Source organism: Lycorma delicatula, chromosome 8 (assembly GCF_047948215.1).
Source record: "Lycorma delicatula isolate Av1 chromosome 8, ASM4794821v1, whole genome shotgun sequence".
In the NCBI taxonomy this organism is placed as follows: Eukaryota; Metazoa; Arthropoda; class Insecta; order Hemiptera; family Fulgoridae; genus Lycorma; species Lycorma delicatula.
The window spans coordinates 84,169,519-84,197,145 of NC_134462.1; the positions used below are offsets into that span (position 1 = coordinate 84,169,519).

General features: G+C 29.0%; 1 protein-coding gene across 3 annotated transcripts in view; it reads left to right on the plus strand.

Annotated features, from left to right (window-relative positions):
- The window catches only part of LOC142329466 (large proline-rich protein BAG6), a 96,067-nt gene that overhangs the window by 53,680 nt on the left and 14,760 nt on the right, over positions 1 to 27,627 (plus strand). For all 3 annotated transcript variants that reach the window (XM_075374126.1, XM_075374127.1, XM_075374128.1), the window contains exons 13-19: positions 1,170 to 1,607; positions 6,565 to 6,671; positions 9,005 to 9,058; positions 9,309 to 9,437; positions 15,711 to 15,902; positions 19,002 to 19,110; positions 23,233 to 23,360. In XM_075374126.1, the coding sequence (XP_075230241.1) occupies positions 1,170 to 1,607; positions 6,565 to 6,671; positions 9,005 to 9,058; positions 9,309 to 9,437; positions 15,711 to 15,902; positions 19,002 to 19,110; positions 23,233 to 23,360 (1,157 nt within the window). The remainder of the gene's footprint in view (positions 1 to 1,169; positions 1,608 to 6,564; positions 6,672 to 9,004; positions 9,059 to 9,308; positions 9,438 to 15,710; positions 15,903 to 19,001; positions 19,111 to 23,232; positions 23,361 to 27,627) is intronic.

The window sequence follows — 27,627 nt, forward strand, 5'->3', positions numbered from 1 at the left end:
GTGATTTTTTTCTGAGACAAACTGGATCACAATGAATTTTGTATTTAGCAGAAGAATTTTCTATTTTTTGCACATTTTTAAAGCTGAGGAAAATGACAAAGTGTTGATAGATAGGAACTTTTCTCAGATTGTTATGTGCGTGCGCTCGTGTGGCTGAAATTTAAAATTTGTGGCACAAATTTTGCTGCTATTCATTTTTTACTGCAAATGTCAATTAAAATTGTCTTACATAGAAGGCATAAGATATTTCCACATCTTCAGCAACTTATCTAATAGTAATACGACAATTTTTTATCACAATGTCCTTTATTTTGTTGATATTACATCTATTGTTGATGTGTTACGGTATCCAACCTTTTTGTGACCTTCAAGCTCTTGAAACTGCTTGTATCACTCTTAACCCTTGGTGTTGACATAACTTCCATCACCAAAAGCCTCTAACAACTTCATCTCTTCACTGCAGTTTATTCCATTTTTAATGCAGAATTTAACACTAATCGTTTGTTCCATCATTTTCAAACAAAATAAATCACTATTCATAATAAAATACGTCCTAATTATTTAGTTGCAAAATTTGAACTACACGTCTAATATGGGTGAAAATATTGATATACAGTACAGGCAGTGCTGCCACTGTGTTGTGAGATGACAAATTCAATTAAAAAGATGTGTGTGTACATTTTAAAATTTTGGTTACTCTTTTATCAGCCACAAGAGCGCACACACATAACAGTCTGAGAAAAGTTCTTATCTATCAACACATTACCATTTTCCTCAGTGTTAAAAATGTGCAAAAAATAGAATCATTACAAAGGATACATCTATATCATTATACCAAAGATGAACTACATACACATTACTGCTATTTGCAGTTTCCTTTTTAGGGAAAAATAGGGATCTATTAAAAGAGAGATTTATTTTAGGTCTATTTTTTATCCCTAGTAAAGTAGGAATATATTTTACTTCACAAAATAATAATTTACTTTCTACTAGTAGTGAATGATGTTACTGACAATATGTAATGATGATGTGGTATCATAGTTCACTTATAGTTCATTATAATGTAAATAAGTACCTTTGTTCTTAAAGTTACTGAATTCAGGTTTCTTTATATCATTTGATTTGTAGCAGAACTTTGTTATTTATTAGTTTCTTTATATTCTTTATAGGTCTTGGAGCAAGTAATTTTGATCCATTTCTACCTTGTAATTCACACCACATTCGAGCTACACGAAGGCGCAATTCACAACAGCAGCAGGCACAGCAACAGCAGCAGCAACAGCAAGGAAGTCAACAGCAGCAGTCTCAACAATCACCACCAAGTGCTCAGCAGCAAGCAACACAGAATACATCACAGTCACAATCATCACAGAATGTTGGCGGAACAGGACAGCAGGCAATGCCCAATAATGCACCGTCAACACCCCGTCGCATTCAGGTTGTTCCACCAATGCCAGCTCAGGATAGAAATGTTCCAAATATGCCTACAATTGATGCAGCATTTAACAGTTTTGTTACGGTTGTAATGAATATGGCTAATCGTAATCTTGGACGATGGAATGTCGGTCCTAGAACTAATAGCACAGCAACTAATACTACAGGCTCAGGTTTGTTTTATGTCTGCTATCTCTATTGTTCCATTTAAAACTATTAAATAGGTAGTTTTTAAAATACTGTAACCGTTTGGTAACAACCTATCTTACTACAGTTATGGTGATAAATCTACTGATAAAACGTTGCTGCTAATTACTCCCAAAGGTTCTTTAAAGAAAAAGTTTCAGTATTTTCAAAGAAAGTAAATTAATATTAATTTCAAAATGCTTTCTTCTTACGTTATGTTGATCGATGAAAAATAATTATTTTCTTGTTAAAAAACTGCTAAAATTTGAATGTTTTTGGATAGCGTACTTTCTTGCAAAATATTTCCAGAATATTAAAATAAGAAAGTACGCTACCCAAAAACATACAAATACTATTTGTCTGTTAGGTTTAGTCTTATTTACAGATGACATAAAAGCAGGTTTATGAAATTAATCTCCATTTCTTTTTATAAATGCCATGTAAAGATATAACATTGAAAGTTGTCTGTCATTTTACTTAACTGGCTCACCAGGAAGATACTATACATGTATTTTTTTTATTTAGGAAGCTTTGTATTTTAAGAAATGCGACTTAATATAGTTCTGTTTTGTTTTTTCTTAAAAACAAGTAAATGAATGTGGACTTTCATAATATACTTGAATTTTTTAATACACATACTTGCTTTTTAATATGCTTGAATTGCACATTGGTATGCATTATATTATTGCCCACATAGGGATCTACTAATTGTGAATGATGTTAACTGACAATATGTAATCATATTGTATCATAGTTCATTGTAATATAAAACCTTTGTTCTTATAGATACTGAATTCAGATTTTTTTTATATTAGATTTTTGCAGAACTTTATTATTTATTAGTTTCTTAATATTTTTTACAGGTCTTTACGTAATAAATATATTATATAAAGAAGTTATAAGGAGTTGTGGCAGTAGTTACATTTGTGTAGTTTGGTTAAGTAGTGGTATTCCCTTATTGATTATAGAAGATTTTTTTCAACAGAATGAATTCAGTTTTATGGTTTGACTATGATACAAAGTGGTAAATCTTTTTAGATGATAAATTATGTTGTTTTAATGGGTTTGATTTTTAAAAAAGTGAAATTACAATGAGTGAAGGCTGTATGCTACTCAAACCTCAAAATCAAATTGCTTGTATTTGTTTTACTTTCTTCTTAAGAATTATTATAAAACATGTCAAAATTTTCCATAATAAAGGTCTTAAACAAAATCTCTAAAAATATGAAAATATCTATAATTTTCCTTGAAAATTTAAAATCATAATAATCAAAAGATAAAATCTGATTAAATACAAGCTTTTTTTTTGTTTAATTAGAACTCATAAGTCACTTCTCTATTTTTTCTGTCGTGTGCAGAAAGAATCATGTTATCTTAAGATGATTATCTTAAGAATCATCTAATCATTCTCAGTTTTATATATATATATATATATCTTCAACTGCCTTTAAAGATTTTATTTTAGTTGTTACATTCTTTCTTTATACTAATTAAAAAATAAATAGTACTGACTATTTTCTTTTCCAAATCCTAAGTATGTCTGCTTGCCTTACCTAATTTTGCCAAATATTATAGATAACTAATTGTGCAAATAATAAATAACTATTTTTTTAAACTTTTTTTAAGTTTAGATAATTTTTAAGTCGCTTGAATTTTTTATGTTAATTTGTATAGCCTATGTTCAATCCTACTTCTCTGAGATTGTTTAAAATTCAGATGATTTATTGTAGTTTCATCCTGATTTATTCTTCCTTTAAAACTTTGAGAGCTTTGCCAAAATCTGATTGTAATATTTCTTCTGAGATCACAAATTTCTTTTCCTCTAGCACTCTAATCACTGAGATTTATCTTTATGCAGATCTGCATTGCTGTACTTATTAGATTCTCCTTGAAAATTCCTTTTTTCCTTTGAACCTCTGATATTACTATGATTTGGTTTTATTTCCCTAAAATTATCTCTTTTATTTTTATGTCATTACATCTTCTTCTGTTTTTTGTTATTAGTTTCTTTCAAATTCAAATAGTTAGTTTCAAATTTATTCATTTGTTTTATTTTGTATCACTTTCATAGTAACATGTATAACCAAAGCTTTGTTTTATTTATTTTTAACTTCCCATTTAATATCATTCTCTTTTTATCCGCCTGCACGATAGATAGTTAGAGACGTTTTCTAAATCTCAAATAAAAAAATCTTCATTATTAAATAATTGTAATTTAAGCATCTTTTATGATTACATTTATTAATGAACTTTTGGAATATTATTTTCTCCATTATTATTATTATTATTTAATTTCTTATTTAATTTTTTTATAATTGGTACTTTTATTTTATATTTTTTTCTTTTGTATAGTCATGTTATTAGAATTTCTTTTAAACCAGTTTTGTCTTCTATCAGGGTACATTGTCATCATTTAATCATAGCATTTTATTTTCCAGCGTAGGATCAAACTTTTTTTTTCCATTAATTTTAATCTAAATTTAATGGTTTCATGTTTCAGATGTGACAAATTTTGTAAGGAAAATTGTAAGATTTATAAATATTTATATATTATTGAAATTAATTTTTTTAATGTTCATATTATTCCTCTGTACTGTTAAATTATAATTAAATTCTATTAAATAAACCACTTATATTATATATCCAGCACAGAATACTGAGATAAGACATATCTTACCTTAATTTTTCTATGAAAGCACTTACTAAATTTTACTAAATTTTTGCGATAATTGAATTATTACTATCAGTGGTGATTTTAATAATTCCATTACTGCATAGTAAAAATGTAAAATAAAAGTACTATAATAATGATGATTGCATATTAATTTGCATGACTCCTGCTATCTGTTGCAGTTTTAATGATATTGTCTTCTTCAAACACTATCAGATGGTTTATCGAATTGAAATTTTGTTTGCATTTATATATGTAATATTTTTCTGATATATTTAATTTTTGTCATTTTTATTAATTTTTAATATTTCTAAATTTGTGTCTATATGTTTATATTTAAATAGATGCAGGGTGCCCCATGAAGATGCAGAGAAACTTTCAGGACATGTTCTATTGATGAAAATAATGAAAAAGGTTCATATAAACATAGGTCTGGAAACCTTTTGTTTTTGAGTTGTGGCTCAAAGATTTTGCTTGGATTTCAGCTCTTCTAATAAAAAGAAGCCTTACTGTAATTTTTGGGATCCAAATTAAGGAGTAAAGTTGGTGGTTTCTTATGTAATTTGAGCTGGGAAATTGGATAAAACAGGTCCCAGAGCTGTACCTCAGCAATTTTTAAGATAAGGTTAATGTGTTGTGTACATTATGAAGGAGGAAATTTCAAACAATTACTCTAACTGAGGTTTGTTTTTCAGTTATTATTAATCATTTCATGTATTTTACTTTTTCGATTTGCTATATTAAGAATTTACTAGTACAGAAAGAATAATACAATTTTCTGCTTATTTTTCATCTATTTTGCTTTGATAAAAAAATAATTTTTAAAAGTTTTTATTTATTTTTTATAGGCTGTATTTACATTAATATTTACATTAATATTCTCAGAATTAAATTCTCTGCAATTTTTGTTACTAAATCTCCGCATTTATTAGTCTTTTAACAAAGCTGTTGTACTATAAAATAAAAAAAATTGTTTTTAGACACCAAAATTTTGTTTTACATCAGATATAAAAAAAACTACTGGAGTTACAGTTCTGGGACCTGTTTTATCCTATTTCCCAGCTCAAATTACAAAACAAGTCACCAACTTTATTCCTTAATTTGGGTCCCAAAAATTACAGCAAGGCTTTTTTTTATTAGAAGAGCTGAAATCCAGGCAAAACTTTCGCTAGCTATAACTCGAAAACAAAGGGTTTCCAGACCTTTGAACTTTTCATTATTTTTACCTGCAGAACATGTCTTAAAATTTTCTTGTGGGACACTGTGTATGTGCGCATGCATGCGCGCACACACACACACACACACACGAGGTATATCTCTAAAGTGAATACCGCTGGGAAATTTTTCTCCTTAAGGTTGGTGAACCTGTCTTGTTCATGGTCGTGCTAGTATTGTACGCACTGTATTGTCTGTTGTCGCATTGTATAATCTTTGATTACGTGTGAGTTATTATGTTATAAACTGAATAGGAAAATCGATGTTGTCACCAGCTGTGAAATACATGGAGTCATATGTTTTTTAAACCATCAAAACATTAAGCCAGCTGAAATTCATAGGCAGTTGGTTTGGCAACTTTTGGCCACAGTCTTTTGGGATTGGTTTGGCATTCTGCTAATTGATTTCATGCCACGTGGAATGACTATAAAGCCTACTGTGAAACTATGTAAGTTATGGCATGCCATTCAAAATTGGCGACATGGGTGGCATACCGATGGTGTTGTCGTGCTGCACGATAATGCACATCCACATGTTGTGAGTCTGACACATGATTTACTGAACATTTGGATGGGAAATTTACGATCACCCACCATATAGTTCGGACTTAGCTCATCAGATTACCATTTGTTTGGGAAATTGAAAGAATTTTTGAGTGGTAAGCGATTCACAGGTGACGATGAACTTCAAAATGCCAATAGTCAGTGGCTAAATGGACTGGCGGCGAAGAATGCGATGAGGGTATATTGAAACTGGTGTATTGCTATGATAAATGTCTTTAATTCATGTGGCAATTATATAGAGAAGTAGTTAGTATAAGAAGGTATGTAGTTTAAGAGAAATAAAAAATATTTATTAAGTTTTCAGAATAAATTTTTTTACAGTGAAACTGTCTTTACTTTAGATTCATATGTGTTTTTACTCTCATATGTGTATATATTGTTTATTTAATCTCCGATTAAAGTAATTAAAATTACTAATTTTAATTTTTTAAATTAAAGTAATGAATTTTTTTCTGTAATTGATCAGTTTGTGTCTAATCATGAAGTTGTGTTTAGGACCAACAAGAAACGAAGGGGATAACGTTACTGTTACCACTCAGACTCCACCGATACAAGTTCTTCCTAATGCGTTCCTTGCCACTAATGCTGGTGGATCTATTCAGGTATTATTTTGCTTAGTAATTTTTTTATTCATATTTATGCGTGTTAGGATTTGTTAAGTTACATTGGAATCAGAATTTTAAATCCTTTGTTAGGATGATGGCAATTGAAAGTGTTAGTTTTCCTACTGGTCATTAGGGCATTTTAGCCTCTTCGGTCGCTTTGTCAGTTGGATCTCTCCCACTCATTGCATTAACATGTTTCACATGAATTTATTTGTTCGTATCATATCTTTATTACATTTTCAGTTAATGTAATCATGTTATGTTTTTTACATACAAAACAAGTTTAAGCCTCTTCTATAAGTGTGCATTTTTTAATTTATCTAAACTCTTTCAATGGCTATCATCAGGCAGTATAATGTATTCGTTTAAGTCAGTAAACATGGTTGCAGTGTGTTTATAATTTAACAATTATTTACTACCTCAAACATTCTTAACAATTGCAATCCTTAAATGATTCAAGGAAGGTTTCTAACAGGATCTGTTTAAAACAACACATTTTTGAGTCATTGTATTGTTGTTTTGCTTTAACTAGATTGGAATTCATTGTTTAGTGTAATTACTTTTTCTAGTTTTTCTTTGCTGAATTTAAAATTTAAAACTTTTGTCAACATGGTAAAAGAATCCTGGTATAAAAATGGGTAATTATCAGAGGGCTGATAGGGAACCAAGAACTGTTTAATCAGATAACTCTGTCAGTTGATTTATTATATGTGTTTTTGGCTAGGTTAGTATCAAAGGTGAAATTACAACTACTATATTATTGTATAGATTTGTTTTCTTTGCCTACCAACAAAAATGTCTGGTAAGGAAGGACATTTTTATTTATATTTATGAGTGTTAAGGGAATTACTAAGATTGGGATTGGTAAGTTGTAGAATTTTCAAAAATTGTTTTGTGTTCAAATTTTTTTCTTTAAGAAATAAATAATATGTATAATTTAAGAGCATTGTTGTAAAAAGTCAATATATAAAATAAATTCTGTAATTAAATATTTTTAGCATCACTTATGAACCTATGATATATATTTATGTTTCAATGCATTTCCTTCAATGATTAAAGTAACTACTATTACTTTATATTGTTATTTATAAAGTCTATATTTAATAAACTTAGTTCTGTAAATATTATTTGTAATTTAATTTTTATATGAAATGATTTATTTATGAATAGAGATTTATATATTATTTCTATTCTATATTATTATTATTATTTCATTTCTATATATTATTTCTATGATTTATATATTATTTTATATATATTCATTTCTACTCTATTATTAATATTCATATTAATTTACATATTATTTCTATTTACAAATAAGGAAAGTAATCAATACTCTTAAATTATTTAACAAATAGATAATTTTTATATGTAAAATCAATCTAAATCAGATGTCTTTAGATTTATAGGCTATTTTATTATAACTTGGAAAAATGTTTTTTGTTGTATTAAATTATGTTTTATAACTTTTTTTTTTACAAATTCCTCTATGAAATTGTAACTGGGATAGAAGTAATATTTTATCAGATTATCTTAATGTGTCAAATAAGTTAAAATTGAGGACACAGAGAAATGAGGAACATGAACTCTTGACTGCTGTAGGTAAATATGTTTTAAGTAGATGTAGTCAGTGAGAATTTTGAACTAGTATTTGTGTTGTTAATTCATAACATTGTGATTGAAGAGTCTTCATACTATATTATGTGTAACTCAGGATACAGCCTTATTTACATTTTATACACTGGATTATCTTTGTAGTTATATTTTTTATGCAGAGTGTCTTCTACTTCAGTGGTTAAAAATAATGAAATTTATCCTTAAATATAACTTTTTATGAAGGAGGAAGGATACTTAAACTGAAATAAATAAGGCTTTATATTAGTGTTAAAACATTTTTTATGATTTTTTTTTATAAATGGACTACTGTGGTTGGTCATAACCAATAAGAAGTAAAAAATAATTTTAACAGTTTTATGATAAAGAGAAGTAAGTTATGTCAGATTAAATATCTGACATATATTTGTTAAACAGTTTATAAAATTTAAAAAAAAAAATTATGAAAGGTACTATGAAACTGCTGCATTGTATACATAAAATTAATGTTTCTGAATGAATGTGAGCAACGAATGAACATAGTTAAATGTGCTTTACCTGATGTAGATGAACAATAATTATACATTCCAGAATGTCAGTAGATTGACACTGTCTATGAGAACAGTATAATGACTATTGTAATCTATAGCCTTGAATGTGTTATGTGTTTTACTTTACTTAATTACAGTTCTGGCATTAATAATCTTGTTAATATAAATAATTTTTTTTTATTCCAGGAATTGCCTCTTCCCCCTGGATTTCCTGTAGCAATGATGAATCATGTTATTTCGGTACATTACCTAATATACTATTATTTTTACTTAATTTATCAAAATTATATTCTTATAAGTGATTAATTTATTAATTGTAATTTCTATTGTGTGAAAGTAAAAACTTAGTCAAATCTTTTTTACTGTAAGTAGAGTAAGCCTTTTCATGTAATTAGAGCTATGTACTGTAAAGTTTGTTTTTGTAATTCAAAATATAGTTTTTATAACTGTTTTTAATTTGTTTCATGTTTACAACAGTTTTCTGTTACAGGCATTAAGTGGAGGTACTCAGATAACTTCAACTTCATCATCTGCTTTATCTGAAGTTTTACTACAAGCATTACCTGATTTCTCTTATACTCCAGGAGAATCAATATTTATGGATCTTTTTATGAATTTGGTATGCAATTAAAGATTTTAGTATTTTTTAAAACATATAATGGTAACTGTAACAATATGTACTAACAAGTGTATCCCATTTTTTTTTAATTTCAGGAAATTGTAAGTTATCCTGAATTTGCCTTTTTTCATACAGAAAATGTTTTCTAAATTTTCACTTTTTGTAAAAAAAAATTTCAAATATGAAACTTGCCAATTATTTTATAATCCCTTCATTTATAAAATATGTTGTACATATAATGCAGAGTGTTCTGGTACATATTCACCAAATTTCAGGTACTGATTCAAGACACCAAAATTAGCAAAAAAGTTCATATCAACGTAAGTTATATTTTGCTTTGTTTTCCTTCTGGATGCCAATTTGTGATTTTCAAGAAAAAAAATTATTTCTCAGGAACAGGTAGACATACCTTAATTAAATTTGGCAAATCTAAGACTAATGTCTTATTCTACAAAATAAAAAATGTTGATGACCTCAATCCAAAAAATTCTAAATTGCGGCCATATTAATCTTTTAATCTGTAGTATCTTTGAAATTGTTTGTTAGATCAAATTTTTACTTATAAAATTTATTAAGCATTTTATTTTAAACAAAATAATACCTCATTTTTAAAATTTTGTTTACAAACAATAGAGTTATTGCAGACAATTAACCTGGCAGTACACGTGCACACTGTAATGCAAGCTGAAACTTTTTGCCTGTTTTTATTTCTCCCACTAAATGTAATAAAAATTATTAATGATAAATAATAATAGTAAATTAATAAAAAAAATTGTTTTGTAGAGTAAGACACTACGTTTGCCAAATTTAATTAAAGTAGGTTTACTCATTCCTGAGAAGTAATCTTTTTTGTTGAAAATCACAAAATGGTGTGCAGAAGAAAAACAAAGCAAAGTAGGGCTTATTCAATATGAACCTTTTTGCTCATTTTGGTGTCCTGAGTCATTAGCTGAAGTTCGGCTAGTATGTCCTGGAACACTATGTATAAATCAACTCAGTTGTTCTGTGATTTCTGCAGTATTTCAATCCAAGTTAGGTTATTTAGATTTGAATTCCTCTTTTACTACTATTACTTTGTCTAGTTTCATCTTTGGCAGTTAATTAACAATGCAACTTCAGCATAATTTTTATGCTCATGATGCATGGTTTTAAATGAGCTTGAAGTTCCAGTATATTTACAGTTCATGTTCTGCTTATATTTGTAATAGTATCTTGAGTATTTGACCTCTCTTTAGAAATAAGTTACCTCTATCTTGTAGAGTCTCTATCTGGGACTTATGTTCTAAATTGTGTGGATAAAAATATGGTCATCCTTTTGAAGGAAATTGTGAATTTCTCTTTTAATGCAGTCTAGATTATAATTATAAGTCATTGTTAACTTATTGTATCAGTAAGTTAATTTAACATACCGGTCTGAAATGTTTCAATGCTCTCTTTTATTTACTTATCATATCAGTCCTAAGTTTTTGGATTTTTTCCCATTCATTTGATTAGTTTGATGTACTTTATATCTTTCTTTCCTGCACTAATCTGTTAATTTTTCATTTCTCCTTCATCGTAGATTCTCAGATATCTATTAAAATTCTATTTTCCATTTTAGCTCATTGTTTTATCCTCTATACTTCATTATACTTTGAAATTCATTTATACAGCCTATCAGCCTTGTTCTTTTTACAATATCTACCCCATAGTTCTCTTTTCTTCAGTTTACCTTAAAACTTCATTTCATATTGTATTCACTTTCTAATTTTTAATATACTACTACTATTCTTAGTTTTTTTTTGTTCAATTCAGTTCAAAATATCTTCATTCATTATTTTAACAGATGTCATAGAGTATGTCATTAAGTAATACATTGTAATATAAAAAAATAAAGAAGTGGCTTTCCCAAATAACACTTAAGTACTGATTTCTTCAAACTCTGAGATGGAATCAAATGCTAATTTTTATAATTTTTTTATAGTTAATTTCATTTTTAATGCAATCAGATATTCTGTTAAAAAAGGTTATTTTCTTTATAAATGATTTTCTTTTTGGTTTTTCTTTTACCATTGGTAGAAAGTTTTTCCAATTTAAAAAAAAAAAAAAAAATAAATTCATTAACTTGTGATTGTTTTTAAAAAAATATAATTGACTCAGATTAATTAAATTAATACGTAGTTAAGATTTTTATTCTTTAAAAGGATTTTTAATAATTTCATTTTATTAAAAATTTAATGTTATTCTATTTTCATTTTTTTTGTATTTTTAAAATCTCATTAAAATTCTTTTTTAATAACACCTTATACAGAAATTCACAATCAATGTTGGAATGACTGTAAAAAAAATCTGATGTAAACACCACTTGACTTCCTTGTACGCCTATTAAATTTCATATACACATTTAAAAAAAATGAAAAGTACATAAACTTTTATTTCATTAATAGCTTCTGATATATTTTTTTTCTATTGCTATTATTGAATTATTTTCTATAGTAAAAACATTTTTTTCAATCAGAGTTAATGATTACTAATAAATAAATATATTTAAATAAAAAAAAAGAGGAGATGAAGTCTGATTCGAACCGATGTGCCTTCCCCTTATAAGATCCAAATATTTCATTAATTAAAATTTTATTTGGTTATAACTCAGGAAACAATGAAATAAGAATCACTTATGATATATTGTTGAAAAGCTCTCAATGAGGACTTATTACTGCAGTTAAGAAAGTCCAAAATCCAAATTTTTTTGATTTTGTTAGATGAAATTATCTGTTTAAGAACTAAACAACTCTGCCCTTAATACCAATGTTTTTCAATATATAAAGAAGCAAATGCTGTTGAATGTTTTAGACATACATAAAAATGCCTATTAATCTCTTTTCCTTTATTCATAAAGTCAGTTATAAATTTAATAAAATTGATGGGAGGAGTAAGTAGTAATGGTGGATTTCAATTTTGTAAAATGTGTTGAGAATGTTTTCCAGATTTTTTTTTAAATTTAAAATAATCATGCTACTTTTTAAAAACATTTTGTAATTTTAGGTAATGAAACTGGTAAATAATTAAGCATAAGAGTAGGCCATAGTGTTGTTTTTATAATTAGTATAACCCAGGCAATTTAAGTATAAAGGAGAAGGTGGTACTAACAAAATGATTTATGGCATATACTAATATTTTAATAATTTCTTCTTACTCCTTTTATTATTGCTATTAGTATTTCATCATGTTTGCTTTAAAATTAGTCATTTTTTTTTTTTGTAACTTCTTCATGTGTAATTTGTCATAATTTATATAAATTGAAAGTCTTGAGAATAACGCAGAAAAAACACTATAAAGTGATATAAAATTTAGCTTTTTCTAACTCATAGTTCATAAGGTATAACTCTTCAAAGATAAAGAATTTTCTTGTGATGAATGCTGCAGGAGAGAGTAATTCTTAAATTAATATTTGATACTAGTAGATTACTTTTTGGTATAACAGCTGTCATGGTTGTGCCACTCCACTTTGTCATTTTATTAAAATACAAAATGTGTCACTTTTTTCTGTTTAATGTTTCTAATTTGATCTAATTTTTTCTGTCCTCTATTTCTGTTGAATTCATTCTTTGTTTGTAGTTTAAAAAAAAAAAAACAACGTTATCTACAAATTGTGACATTTTTATTTTTTGTCCCTGGATTGTTACTCTAATCTCAATACATACAACTCAAAAAGCAGTGTGGGTATAGTTCTTACTCTTTGCTCATTGTAGCTTGTCTTTTTGCATTTCCTACTTGTATTATGACTTCCAGATTGTAAATAATATTCTCTATTTTAATCTAATTTTTCCTACTATATTAAGTATTTTATTCTGTTTTAAATTATCAAATGCCTTTGATAAAAAGACCTTGTTAAATTAGTGTATATTTCACTGTTGAAATATACACTAAATATATACACTGGTCTTCTGCCTCAGTTTAGTAATTTTGTGCTTTGTTTTAATTAAATTAAAAAAACAAAAGAACAAATCTTGGATTATTTTTTCTCTTGCATAGTCAGATCTTATATAATATACGACAGAATAATTTTTACTTTATACTGTTATGCAGCTTCAATTCTTCTGAAATGCTGCAGAACATCAAAGAACTATAATCATAATTTCAAAATTGAATTTTTATGTCGCAATATTTTCCTGTAGAAAAGGTGCCCACTTTACTTATGTTCTAACAGTTGTTACCCTTTTTTACAATTTATATACTATCTGAATATACTTTATTAAGGTAAAAGCTTATCACTATTTGTTTCTTAAATTTTTCCAGAAGTTTCTTTGGACTTTTTTTAATATAGAAAAAATTTAAATAGATTACAGTATTCCAATTTTAATAAATACTGACCACCTGAACGGTATGTGTATTAAAGAAAAGACATGCTTATTTACTGAGATGACAACAGATATTGTCAAATTATCTATTCACTGTAGGAATAACTAGTTTTACTGTTATTTTAATGATATCACTATTAATATGATAAAAGATTTATTCTAGTTTGATAATGAATTTACTTATAAGCACTTTTCATATGTTAATAAATTATATTTAAGTGCACTGATATCCCTTAATCACTAAATTATATTAAAGGAATAATGATGAGGTTATTTAAATATACCTTTTGTATATCCCTCCTACATGTATGATTCTTATAATTTTTTATTGCTGTAGATATAGTTAAGAATAGTAATAAATTTGGTGCTTGAGATTTACTATTTGTTACCTACCACATTATAACATACACTGGAAATGAGCGATGGTGTCATTGGACTTACTGTATTTCGTTTTTGTTGAATGTTGTTTACCTTAGTGTTTTATAGTTGCATTTAGTAAACAAATTGAGATTTTATATTTTTATTTAGTTTTACTTAACTATATTAAAAATTTATAGATTTTACACATATGAGGACTGTTTACAAAATAACCGAACAGTTTTACTTACGAGATATTAAGTGATTTGTGGTTGGCAGCATTATGTTCTGCATAACCTCCTTTGTAACAACATGTTGAAGTGTTTGTAGCGATTTTTGTAATGTTTAATTTTCAGGAGCAACAATACAAAGTAAAATTTTCCATGAAACTGAGAAAAACTTTTACAGAAATGTTTCAACTTTTGAAGCAAACTTACAGAGGTGCTCTGGGTCATGCGCAATGTTACAAATAGTTTTCATAATTTAAAAGTGGTCGTCAGTCAGTTGAAGATGACCCTCAACCAGGAAGGCGTTAAAGTTCAACTTAAACTGATGACACCCACATTTAGAAAATCAATGATCTGGTGCTTGCAAATCCCTCATTGACTGTCAGAGGACTTTCAGAAGTGGTTAGCATTTCAATTGGATCATGCTGTGACATTTTAACTGAAAATTGAACATGCATGGAGTTGCAGCAAAGTTTGTTCCTCGTTTGATGACTAAATAGCAGAAAGAACATTGAGTAGACGTTTGTCGGCTACTTCTTGTACAAGCTGATGACGATGAAACATTCATGCAGAGGATCATAACAGGAGACAAAAGCTGGATTTATAGCTAAAACATCGAGATAAAAGTTTAACCATTCAATAAATTGGCAAAGAATTTCCCAAGAAAGCACGTCAGTCTCGATCCAATGTCAAAGTGGTGCTCTCTGTTTTTTCGATTTTAAAGGAATTGTGCAATTTGAATTCTTGCCTCAAGGTGAAACGGTGAACCATGTGTATTATCAAGACATTTTACAACAGTTATGTGAAAAAATCCACAAAAAGAGACCAGAGTTGTGGTGAGACAACTCATTGTTCCTTCACCACAACAATGCGCTTGCACATTCAACTTTGTCAATTTATCAGTTTTGTGATTTTAAGCAAAAATCAGACTGTCCTCCCTCAGGCTCCCTACTCGCCAGACCTGGCTCCTTGCGATTTTTTTCTTATTTCCGAAATTAAAATCAATGATGAAAGGACGCCATTTTGAGACTATTTATGACATTAAAGCAAATTCATCATGGACCTTAAAGGCTATTTCAAATGAAGCTATCTAGGACTGCTTCACAAAGCAGAAACCACTGGGAAAAGTGTGTGATAGGGGAGGGGAGTACTTTGAAGGGGACAAGGACCAATAATCTGTAAAATTAATAAAGATTAAAAAAATAAAAGTTTATTATTTTCTGAACAGACCTCATATACATATATTTGTCCATACATTTACCTGTTTTTATAAGCACATACACTTATGCATACATTTGTATTTTAATTATTACGAGTTAATATGTTTTGTTTTGTAAATGTAAATATAGGCTCAGAGTTTGACATTTGTGGATATGGTGAACCTTGGTTTCGGTCATTCAGAAGGATTAATTAGAGCTAGGTCAAGATTACGTGAGTTCCTATCTGAAAGACTGTTAGAAAACAGGCCGTTTTCTCAAGCTGCTGCTACTCAAGCGACTGGAATTATCAACCAGGAGCTTCGTTCCTTTTTAGAGAATGTGGTTTGTAAATTCTATAAGATATTTTTGATATAAGACAAAACCAGCAGCCGTATGTAAACAATCTTAGTTCTATTAATAAATTCATTACCAAGTTAATACTCAAGTAAGTATGTAACGTGATAAATAATCTTACACAATGATTATTTATTTTCATTGTGCGATGCAAGCATTCTGTTATAGTTTGATATAAGGAAGAATTTTTTCTCAGATACTATGATTCTCCTTAAGTGGAGTAAAACTAGAAAAAATTAGCATTAAAAAATAATTTACATGACAAGGTTTAACCCTCTGTACTCTTTTGTCAAATACAGTTCGACATCATAATTTACTGGTACCGCTCCTTTGTCAAGTATAACTTGACAAGAAAATTTACATGCAGCACTCTGTCAAGTATGGCTTGACATTTTCAAACTAACATGGCTATACACAGAGATTCAAAAATGAATTAACTTCTGTTTGTAAGATCATAAAACCCACGTAATATTTATAGGATCAAAAGTAGATCATTTTGCGCTTAATTACATTCTCAATGTGAGGTTATGTATTCTGTTAGTCGGCATGGCATTTACCAGTCCTTGTAGTTTTTTAACTGATTCTGATATTGAAAGAATTTATTGATAATACTGATGAAGATTCTGATTATAATTTTGAAGAAAGTGATCAAGAAAATGGTATTTTGGACAATTATAGTGAAAGTGAATGTAGTGATGATGAAATAGATTAACCCCAATGTAAGCCTACTTCTAACATTCGTACTGTTTCTCATTCGTTGTGAAATCTGTCAAATGACTTGAATTTTTCCTAATTTACATTTAATAATGCAAGTAAAGGTTATAGATCCCCTTTTGGAATAATATCACCAGTTGAATTTTTTATTATTTTTTTTCCACCAGAGCTATGTGATCAAACTTGTGCAACAAATCCGTATGTCAAGAAAAAAATTCAAAAAGTGACTCCATTTAGCATTCAATTTGGTCTAAATTCACTAATGTTACTAGTAAAAAAATGTTTTACTGAATGTGGCTCTGAAAAATAAAAACAATTGCAAGAGTTTTTTTTTCATCTCAATTGTTGAGTCCTCTGAATTTTTTCAAATTTTTTGGGCTCTTCATGTGTCTTCACTACTTCAGCAACAAATTTAGGATTAAGTAAACAAGTTAGATCAAGATTATGTAAAGTAAAAGATGTTTTAGATTACATAGAAACCAGATTTTTAGATTATTCACAAAGTCAATATTTATCCACAGATGAGTCCACTGTAAGTTACAAGGGACATGTTCTTATTAAAATGTATAATAAAGATAAACCTATTAGGTAGGGACTTAGAATCTATGTTATTTGCGATGCAAAAAATGGTTGAATTTGTTCAGTTATATCGTATTATGGCTCTGTAACAAGAGACTTGTTAATGAGTCCTGAATCTTCATTCACTGAACGGATTGTTCTTCAGTTGATCATGAACATGACTAATATCACTCAAAAATCTGGTTACTGTTTATTCACGGACAGATTTTATACATTAGTTAATTTATCCCAAGAATTATTAGCATTGAGAGCCCATTTAACTGGTACTGTTCAACCATGCAGGCAAGGAATGCCTAAAGAAGTAAACAAAATGAATCTGAAGGGGAAACTTGCTGTCCATGAATCCATTGTAAAAGAAAAAACTAATAAAGATATTGAAAAACCAAAGGTAATTTTAGACTATGCATCACATATGGGTGTAGTTGACCATGCCAACCACTATATTTCGAGTTATTGTTTTGCTGCAAAACTTTTAAAATGGTGGAAACTTTATTTTTAGTTAGTGGTGTTGGTTGTCAACAGTTTTATTTTGTGTAATGAGTATCTCACTAGTCAAAGGCAACAACCAACAACGCATAAAAACATATTGAAGATTGTTGATTACTGGTCTGGTTAGCGACATCAGGAACATAAACCGTAAGTGAGGTCAACTTTCATCAAAAGGTGATGAAGGTTGAATGGGGTGCTTCATATTATAAATAAAATGCTGATAACAAAACAAGGATGGCGCTATGTGCTTCAATCAACAAAGGTAGTAGAAGAGAGACTATGTTTTCATGTGAAAAGTGTCCCAGAAACCCGGGTTTATACTCAGAAAATTGTTTCAAGAAATATCAGATTGAAAAAAATTATCATAATTGACATGCAAGTTCTATTTTTTGATTAAATGAATGTTTTTGTAAAAAAAAATAATTTTTTTGATATAAGCAATTTTGCCATTTACATAAGGTAACCAACCATACATTTAATTAGTAGCTGACAGGGAATTAAGTGAAAAAAATTGGAGACCCAATGGCACTAGTGCACTACTTGATTTCACAATTGGAGGGAGAAGGGTTAGTTACAACATAAAGAAAATATACTTATGCATTTTCTACTATTTCTTTTAAGTTTATTAACTTTCAGGACTGTTAGAAATATTAATCATGATTCACATCTTTTTCATATAAGCAGTTGGATATTATCCTTTGATTACTGACCTAAGAATATGCCCATATTCCTAAAGTAACACATGCCCATGTGTTACTTGTCTGGTTTATTTGACATAAGTTGTGGATTATTATCTTACAGAATATTGATTTATCTTTGTTATTTTTCATTACTTTTTTTAATTTCTAGTATATGTTAAAAGTTGTATGTTATAAAATTGAAAAATTTGTGAAATTCAGTGAAAAATAATTTATATTTTATGTAAGTAAGTATTTGTAATCCCTATATATTTATTCTGTTTATTCCGTTTTTATTATGAAATTTTTTTATAAAGAGTAATTAATTAATTGAAAGTACTAAATAAATCTAAAAGAAAATGAAAAAAATTAAGATTGGAACAAGTATAATAATTGAAGAAGAGGATGTAGAAAGTATGATTATAATGATAAGAAATATATATATTCAAAGAAGCATTATAAGTCTTCAAGATCGAAGTGAAGTACTTCGTACATAATTATTGTTTTTTATCGCATGACATGATGTTTAAGTAGGGGAATGCATTTTTGTAAGAAATTATAACTTACGTTTGCTAAATTACATAAAAATCTGTATTTAATAAATTATTAATTTCTTTGTTATTGGTAGATTTCTCAATGTGAAAATAGACTTCGTGAAGATATTGATTTGATAGCTACTATAAATCAGTTTAATCTTCATCATTTACCCATGATTATGACTACAATATTAGAAGAATGTAAGTTATCTTTACATATATTTATAATATTGTATTATATAAAATGTATATTTATAAAATTATATTGCTTATTTTTTGGCAGTTAATATTTGTAATTGTTAATTTTGCTTTTATACGGATTTGAATACTAGATTGTGGATAGTGGTGTTCTTTGGTGGTTGGGTTTCAACCACATATACATCTCAGGAATGGTCAGTCTGAGACTGTACAAGAAATGCACTTCATTTATATTCATACATATCATCCTCATTTATCCTCTGAAGTAATATCTGAACGATAATTCCCGGAGGCTAAACAGGAAAAAACTTAATGAATGGTGTAACCCTCATGTTCATTGACACAGATAATCAACTGGATGTTAGTAACATAACTCTTTTTGTATCAATTAATTATTTGAGTTAACTAAAATTTTTTAATTTTCAATTCTTTAACTGTTTGATTGAATTTAATTTCTGTGATAACAAAATTTTAATCCTATCTAGTAAGGTCCATTTACTAACTGGGACCACCTGCTAAGGTCTCATAAAGGAAGACAAAATTTTATTAAACATTTGTTTACAAAATATTATATCTAGTATTCTTTTTGTTGAAATTTTTTTTTATATGCTGTGTTTTCCATAATGTAATTATATAATTCAGATGTGAATAAATGTTGGCATAATGAATACTAAGAGTATTTGACATTGAATACATTTTAGAAAGTTAAGATTCATAATCGCGTTAATTTGAATTATTTTACTAGACCCTCAAAGTGTGAGATTTCCAGGACAGCTCATCCAGTAATATTCTCAAAAACTTTGTTAACTTATTAAATTTAATTATTGATAATTTCTGAAAAAACTATTGGACAGATTCCATTTCTTTTATCAAGAGAAGTCTTGAGTTATTCAGTTTTATTAAATTTTTATTGCCTAAAATTCTTATTCCAAGATAATACAGTTTGAATTTGCAATTTGACAGTTTGAATTAGCCTACATGACTAATTTATAGGGCAAAATATGTCATAGCCAGTCATATATAAATTAATCATTAGTTATTAATTAAATAAATTAGGAATTTTTAAGGCCACATGCTGTAAAAATGTCAGAAACTTTAAGTTTAATATTTTGATCATTCATAACTTATATCTAACATAAAACCCCCATCCTCAAATCAACCCTTTATTCGCATATTTTTCTTACCTGTCATGCATTGAAATAAGAAAATATGGCAGACAATCAATCCTATATATATATATATTTTTTTTAGTAAGTGGTTTTTGAAATATGCCGTAAAACTTTTACAAATATTTCAAGTAATTATGATTTTTCCATTTTAATATACTTTTTTCCATCACCATCACAGAATAAAAGTTAGCTTTCTTCGTTATGTATGTTGTTGATTACTGATTTATTTATTATTTGAGGGATTTCTTTTATCTAAGAGCCCTTTAGATTCAAGACATAAGTGAATGATATATAAAATATTTTATTATATTAAAAAAACTTGTGTATATTATTTTTCCACATACTCACAATTTACCTCACACACTAAATATTGTTCTACTAGGGTTTATTATTCCTACTTTGAAACATTTTCCCATCAGTGATTTAAATTACCTAGTTACTTTGTCTTTCAGTTACTCATCATTCTCAAAATTCTGTCATGCAAAGCCATTGTTTTAAACTGAGAAAAAGGTAATTGCTGGTATGAGGCTCGGCGGATAAATTTTACACTCTAGCATGTTACATGAGAAAATTTACTATCAAGTTGGGCGTGGCAGCACATGATAGCTAAAATCCCCTTACAAACCTGCAATAGTGCTTTAAAATCCGTGTACCAGTTTGTTTTCAGTAGCAGTTAAAAAGGAGTCAAGTACGGTCAATATGTCAACACAATTAGAACAGCAGCATTCAGTGATAGAATTTTTAACAGTAGAAAATGTGAATCCTACGAATATTTTTCATTGTTAAAAAGTGGTTTAAGGTAGTGAAACTGTTGACGAGAATACTGTGAATAAGTAGGCGTTGAAATTTTGTGAATGTGATGCTGGTTAAGTGACAATTGAGGATGCACCTCACAGCCGACAACCAGTTTCTGTGATTGATGAGAAACGTCGAAAGGAGGTGGATGATTTGCTTCAAAGAGATTGGCAAATCACCCAGTAATGCATCACTATTCAGTTAGGCATATCTAAAGAGTGTTTAGACCATATTATCAAGCATTGGGTTACCATAAAATCTGTGCACAATGGTTACCGTGCAAACTGACACAAGCAGTGTCATTTTGAATATTATGAAGAACCTTTACAGTGCTATCGTGCCACAGGAAATTACTTCCTTTTCAATATTATGACTGGGGATGAGAGTTGGGTATATCATTATGACCAGAAGAAAAGGCAAAGCATGGAATACAGACATTAGAATCACCAAAATAAAAAAAAAATTCAGAACTAAGTCTCGACAAAGAAACTCCTTTTGATGGTGTTTTGGCGCACCAGATACGTTTATGTGACTGAGTATCCTGGAACATGGGATGACTGTGAACTCCAAACAGTACATTGAGACGTTAAAACACCTTAGATGATAAGTATGTTGTGTTCGAGAGACCACCATGTCCATAATCTTGCACCATTACAATGTGCGGCCTCACACATTGCACGCCGCTGTAGAGGCTCTCCGGAAGCTGAAGTTTGAGCCTATTCCGTATCCACCATACTCGCTGGATTTGGCTCCATGCAACTTCCACTTCTTCCCTCATCTGAAGAGGGATCTCACAGGGGATCTTTACACCACTGACGGTGAGGTGAAGGAAGCTATGGCCATTTGGATCTGAGAAAGACTGCCAGAATTTTTCATTGACAATGCAAATACTTGTCACACGTTGGGAAAATTGTATCAGTGTAAATGGGGATTATATTGAAAAGTAAATACTGCATTTTGTAGCTAAGGTTGTACTTTTATTCATTTTTTATTTCATTCCCATGCTACGCATATATGTGCAAAATTTATCAGCCGAGCCTTGTAATTGCAAGGTTAGGATTTTTGCAAGATTTCCAGCAAAGTTGCTTTAATTCTTCATTTAGTTTTGTTACAGTATACAGTCAGCTGTTGTATAGAAACAATAGTCTATTGGATTGCTTCATAGATCTTTTGTTCTTAGTTGCAAGTCAATAAAATATGTCAGCGTCTCAAATTTTTTTGTGGATTTCAGCAACAAATTTCTCCTTCACTGTTAAGAAACGAGTTACTGCTTGAACTTCAGAGTAAGCAGGACTGGTTCTTATTTCAGTTAAGCCATGCATGGCTACCAACATAAGTATGATCAGACTATTGTTGCCTACAAAGTAAATATAAATATGGTTTGCAAGTTCTATTTCCTTTGAAATAATGAATCGGTGGCAGAGTTGAAACAGTCTTTAAATAAAAACTGTAATTAATATATGTTTCTACATAATATTTAGAATTATTATTAATTTAATTACACTGTATGAATGTTATTTTAGAATATCGTACTATACATTCAAGTTAAGGTTGTGTATAATTTTATATTAAATTATTTTGATTAAAATTGTGTAAAGATATAGAACTCTTGTATTAATCATGTTGGGTGTACATAAATGGGATGTTTGATAAACTGATGGTTGCTGTACTAGAGGAGGAAAGATTAAAAGGATTCTTAAACTCTGTCCATTTTCTTGCTGATGTGAAAAGTCAATTTTCAATTAATATTCAGTAATTTTATTTCAAGTGTAATAAAGTTAAGTTGTTGATGTAGAGTTATTTTATTGGTCAGTAAAAAAATATATTTATATATTTTTTGTCAATTTGACTAAATATCTATCAAATGTTTCCAAAGAAGTTTGTGTAATAGCTATATATTGATTGGAAAGACTGACTTTACTGTAGGGTTTAAGTTTTCATTTTGATTACTTAGTGCAATGGAAAAATACTGTCTTACTAAGGGCTACAACAGTTACGTTTATAAATAAATAATAGTCAACATTCTTCAATATCTGTTGAATCCCAGTGGGTTGAGGTAAGTTTCTGATGTTTTTTTTCTATTGAATATATCAAAAAATAAATGAAATTGATTCCTTTTAAAGGATTACGTTCTCTTTCATTTTTCACCATTATGTTACAGCTGATGAAAACTTTCATAGAGTTTTGTTCCGTCAGTGCCATGAATATATTAATTATTTCTTTGCTATTATGCAGTATTGTTGCCTTGATGGTGCACAAGGAATGGAAAATATTATCAGAGGCTTTGTTGTAAGTATTACTGTCATTTTTTCAAGTACTATTTTTACACTATATATAATTACTTTTTTCTTATTCGTACAATTTCTGTGGAAATTTATTTATTCTTTCTATTTAGTTTTGTGTATGTTTTATGCGATTTATTTAATGTTTTAACTATGGAAAGAATTCAATTCTTAGAACCAAGACTGTTTTTACTATACATAAATCTTGTAAGCGACAGTTTTTTTTTTATTTTGACTGAAGTAATTTTCATAGCTATATTAAAATTTATTATTTGTAATTTTTTACTTTATTTTTGTTTTGTTTTGTTTATTATTATTATTATTATTGCTGTAATTATAAATTAGTTGATAAAAATTCTTTTTCATGTGGTATGAGTATATTTATCTATTGCAAGTTTCACCTTTGGTATTCGAATATTAACCTTGGAAGGAATAATTGTTATTTTTTAACAGATGTGCAGTTCAAAATGTAGATGTAAAAAAATAAATACTTGTTTATTTCTGTTATTAGAAGTTCTGAAGAACTTTGGTGAATTTATAAACTTAATTTTATTTCTTATATTTTCAGATATTTCTAAAGTTTAGGCAAATAATCACTAAACTGTATCCTGTAAATAAATAAATCCCACTTTTGTGTTTCCTTATTATAACAGTTTTCCCCTGCGAAGTTGAAGCAATAACTGTATAAAGCATTGTTTCATGATAGAAGGATACATTAACCTGTTACTGTATCTGTCCTAGTCATGGCTGAGTAACTCATCATAATTCTTACTATGAACAAATTGAAAGTATTACTGCTAAGAATAAATGTAATGTGTATTTCAGTGGATTTGGCATTCAGTATGCAAGAGTATATTGCATATACTCTTATTGTAGCTTCGAAAAAGACCTTGAGAATCTATGAGAGCTGTTTTTTTTTTCAACCTACGACAGGCTATAAAAATTGACACGCAAACATAACAAAATGATTTCATTGCTGAAAGTAAGTAGTGTCTAACTTATTTTTCTACATAATCACCAAAACAATTGAGGCATTTGTCGTATCATGACACTATCTTTATGATGCCCTCTTCAAAGAAATTTGTCACCAGTGCGGTAAGGTAGGTCTTGACAGTTTCCTGAAGTTCTTCGTTGGTGGTGAAGTGTTGTCCGCCCAACCACGCCTTCAATTCTCGAAAGAGGTGAAAATCGCTAGGTGCTAGGTCTGGACTATAAGGTGGATGGTTGAAAACTTCCCACTTGAATTGTTTGAGGTCTTGCGTCACGTTGGCACAATGCAGTCAAACATTGTTATAGATCAAAACTACACAGGATGAGAGCATGCCTCTTCATTTGTTCTGGATTGCCCTGATGAGGTGACGTAAAGATTCACAATAAACTTTTTGTTTGATATTGTTGTTCTCTGCTCCATAAAGTCCACCAACAAGCACCTTTATGATCCCAAAAAAACTGTAGCCATTGTTTTCCTGTTGTTCAGTGTCTGTTTGAACTTTTTCGGCTTGTTTGGAGAAGTGTGCATCCACTGCTTAAACTGTTCTTTGGTTTCTGGATTGTTATACTGGATCCAAGTCTTATCACCAGCAACGATAGACTTTAAAAACTCTTCCCCCTCATTATTGTAACGTGTGAGAAACATTAATGTTGATGCCATTCCCTGCATTTTGTTATCGTCACTTGACATTTTTGGGACCCAACATGCACACCCGTTTCTAGTATCTAGGTCTTTTAGATACAATCGTGTACAGAGAAGACTTTGAAATTTATGCAGAAAGTTCACTTATCGAAGACCTCTGTTTGTTGCACACAAAATCATCATGCTCAACCAGGTTTACAGTAATGACAGACTTGTTTCCTTGCCCACCTTCGTCATGGACTTCTTTTCGCTCTTCTTTAAATTTCCTACACCACTCATACACTACCATCACTTATAAAGTTTTCACCATACACTAGGCTCTTTCTGGGATGGATTACAGCAGTGCTGCATCCTTCTGCTTGGAGAAACGTATTACACTTAGCGAGAGCATCAATCGTAACGGCCATGTTCAATTGCTCATAGCTCGGCTCAAACTGATGCAGTGGATCCAGCAATGGCAGAGGTTGTGGTTTGGGGGGGGGGGGTCACAATCTCATGTTGCGCAGACCTGGCTCCTGCCTATCTCTTGTTTACTTAGATGCACGATTGGAGGTTGAAAAAAAAACAGCCCTCATATTTCTCATCTCACTTTTCATAGCCTGTCTGCCATGGAATCTTGTTATTATTGAAAGTAATTATATCATTTTAGGACTTGATTGTGCTGACTCATGTCAGTTCATAGTCATTTTGATTGGTAAATATACGTACAATTAACTGCTTTATTTTCCCTTACATACATAGAACTTTTTGAATAAATTCTAAAAACAAATCTTTCTTTTCATTTTTATCTTTTTAATTTTAAATTTATATTACTTCTTTTTATCTTATTCTTTTTCTTTTCTTTTTTTATGTTATCATCATCTTAATTTTCTCAACAGGCTTCAGGCTTGTTATATTTACTTATTAATAGAAAATAATTAATCAGATTAGCTTTAAAATGATGTGTAAAACTAACTGAATCCAAAATAACTAAAGCAGCTTAACAAAAAACAAAAAGATGGAGCATTCAATCAACACATTCAGTGCTAAGCACTTGCAGGCATATGCTGTGCATAAATGCAACCTGCTGACTACTTATGTACATGTGGTAATACAGTGGCTTTTCTATCTCTGCTTGTGGGTATTTCCATGTTACTGTTTACTAGGTACTTTATCTGTATTTGAATACTAGATTGTGGATACCAGTGTTCTTTGGTGGTTGGGTTTCAGTTAACCACACATCTTTAGGAATGGTTGACCTGAGACTGTACAAGACTATACTTCAGTTAACATTCATACATATTATCCTTATTCATCCTTTTAACATTATCACATCAGAAACGTTTATATTTTATTACTGAGTAGTTCATTTGTAGTTGCACTGAACCAGCTTTTTTTTTATGGAATTTTGAATTTGTGTGAATTTTCATCACTTTTGAAAGAGGATAGATTTATAATAAACATATTTATTTTATAAATTATTTATATTTCAGTTAGTATTGATTAGACAGTTATATATAATTTTTTAACCTTTTCCCATCACAATGATCCGCGGTTGGTTAGCGCTCCGCGAAAATATGTTGGTATTATAGTCTTATGCTACCCTCTTGTGAAAAAAATTAAAAAATTACAGTATATTAAAGAGATTTAACAGATTCTGACGAAAAAAAACCATCACTATTGAATATTTTTTATGCCTCTAACAAAAAAAAAAATTGAAACAGTACAAAAATTACCATAATTTAATTGCAGAATTTTTTTTGCGCATTTCTACCACGTTTTTTTATAACAAAATTTTTTTGTTACGTTTTATAAGAATTCCCACCACTCAAAAGGCTATTCAGATCCACAAAAATCAATTTTTACTGTATAGTGTTATTCATTACGAATCGTTATGTGTTACATGTTTACCGATATCATTTGTCAGAAAAGATATTTATAGACCTCAAGTAAAAGTGATGTATTTATGACCACAAATTCCTTTTTTTTTTTGTGTGCCGTATATCATAATTTATTATGTGTTTCAATACATCGATATGTTGCTAGTAAGATAAGCTATTTTTGTAAATAATAAATAAATCCGTAACCCTCATAGCAATTATAATACACAAGTCACACACACATAAGCACATTTCTGAGAAAAAATGGTCATATTCTTTCTAGTCTAAATAAAACATTTTACATCGTATAAACATTGTTCAAATTGTGTAATAAAACTGATTCCTTTGTGAATATAAAACAAAATAACCGACTTAGATGCCATATAAAATGATTTTGTAACAGCGTTTTAAAACTGACGCCGTACATAACCAGTTCCAAGGCTACATGATCTGAAAAGGTTAATTATATATTCATTTTAATTTAATACTTTTTGGCGATTATTATATCCTTTATAACAAAATGTATGTTACATAAATATTTTTAATTTTATTATTTTTCTTTTAAATAAAAATTTTAAAATATACAATGTATTATTTCATTATGTGTTTGAAACATAAGTAGTGTAGTTATTTTACTTGTTTGTCAGATCTTTTGTAAAACATTAGAGGAATTTACATGAAAGCTAATTTTTCAAATCTTGATAAACTAGTCTGGTAATAGATGAAATCAAATGAAAAAATACTGTAAATTAATCTAACTAGTAAAAAGTAAAATAAAAAAT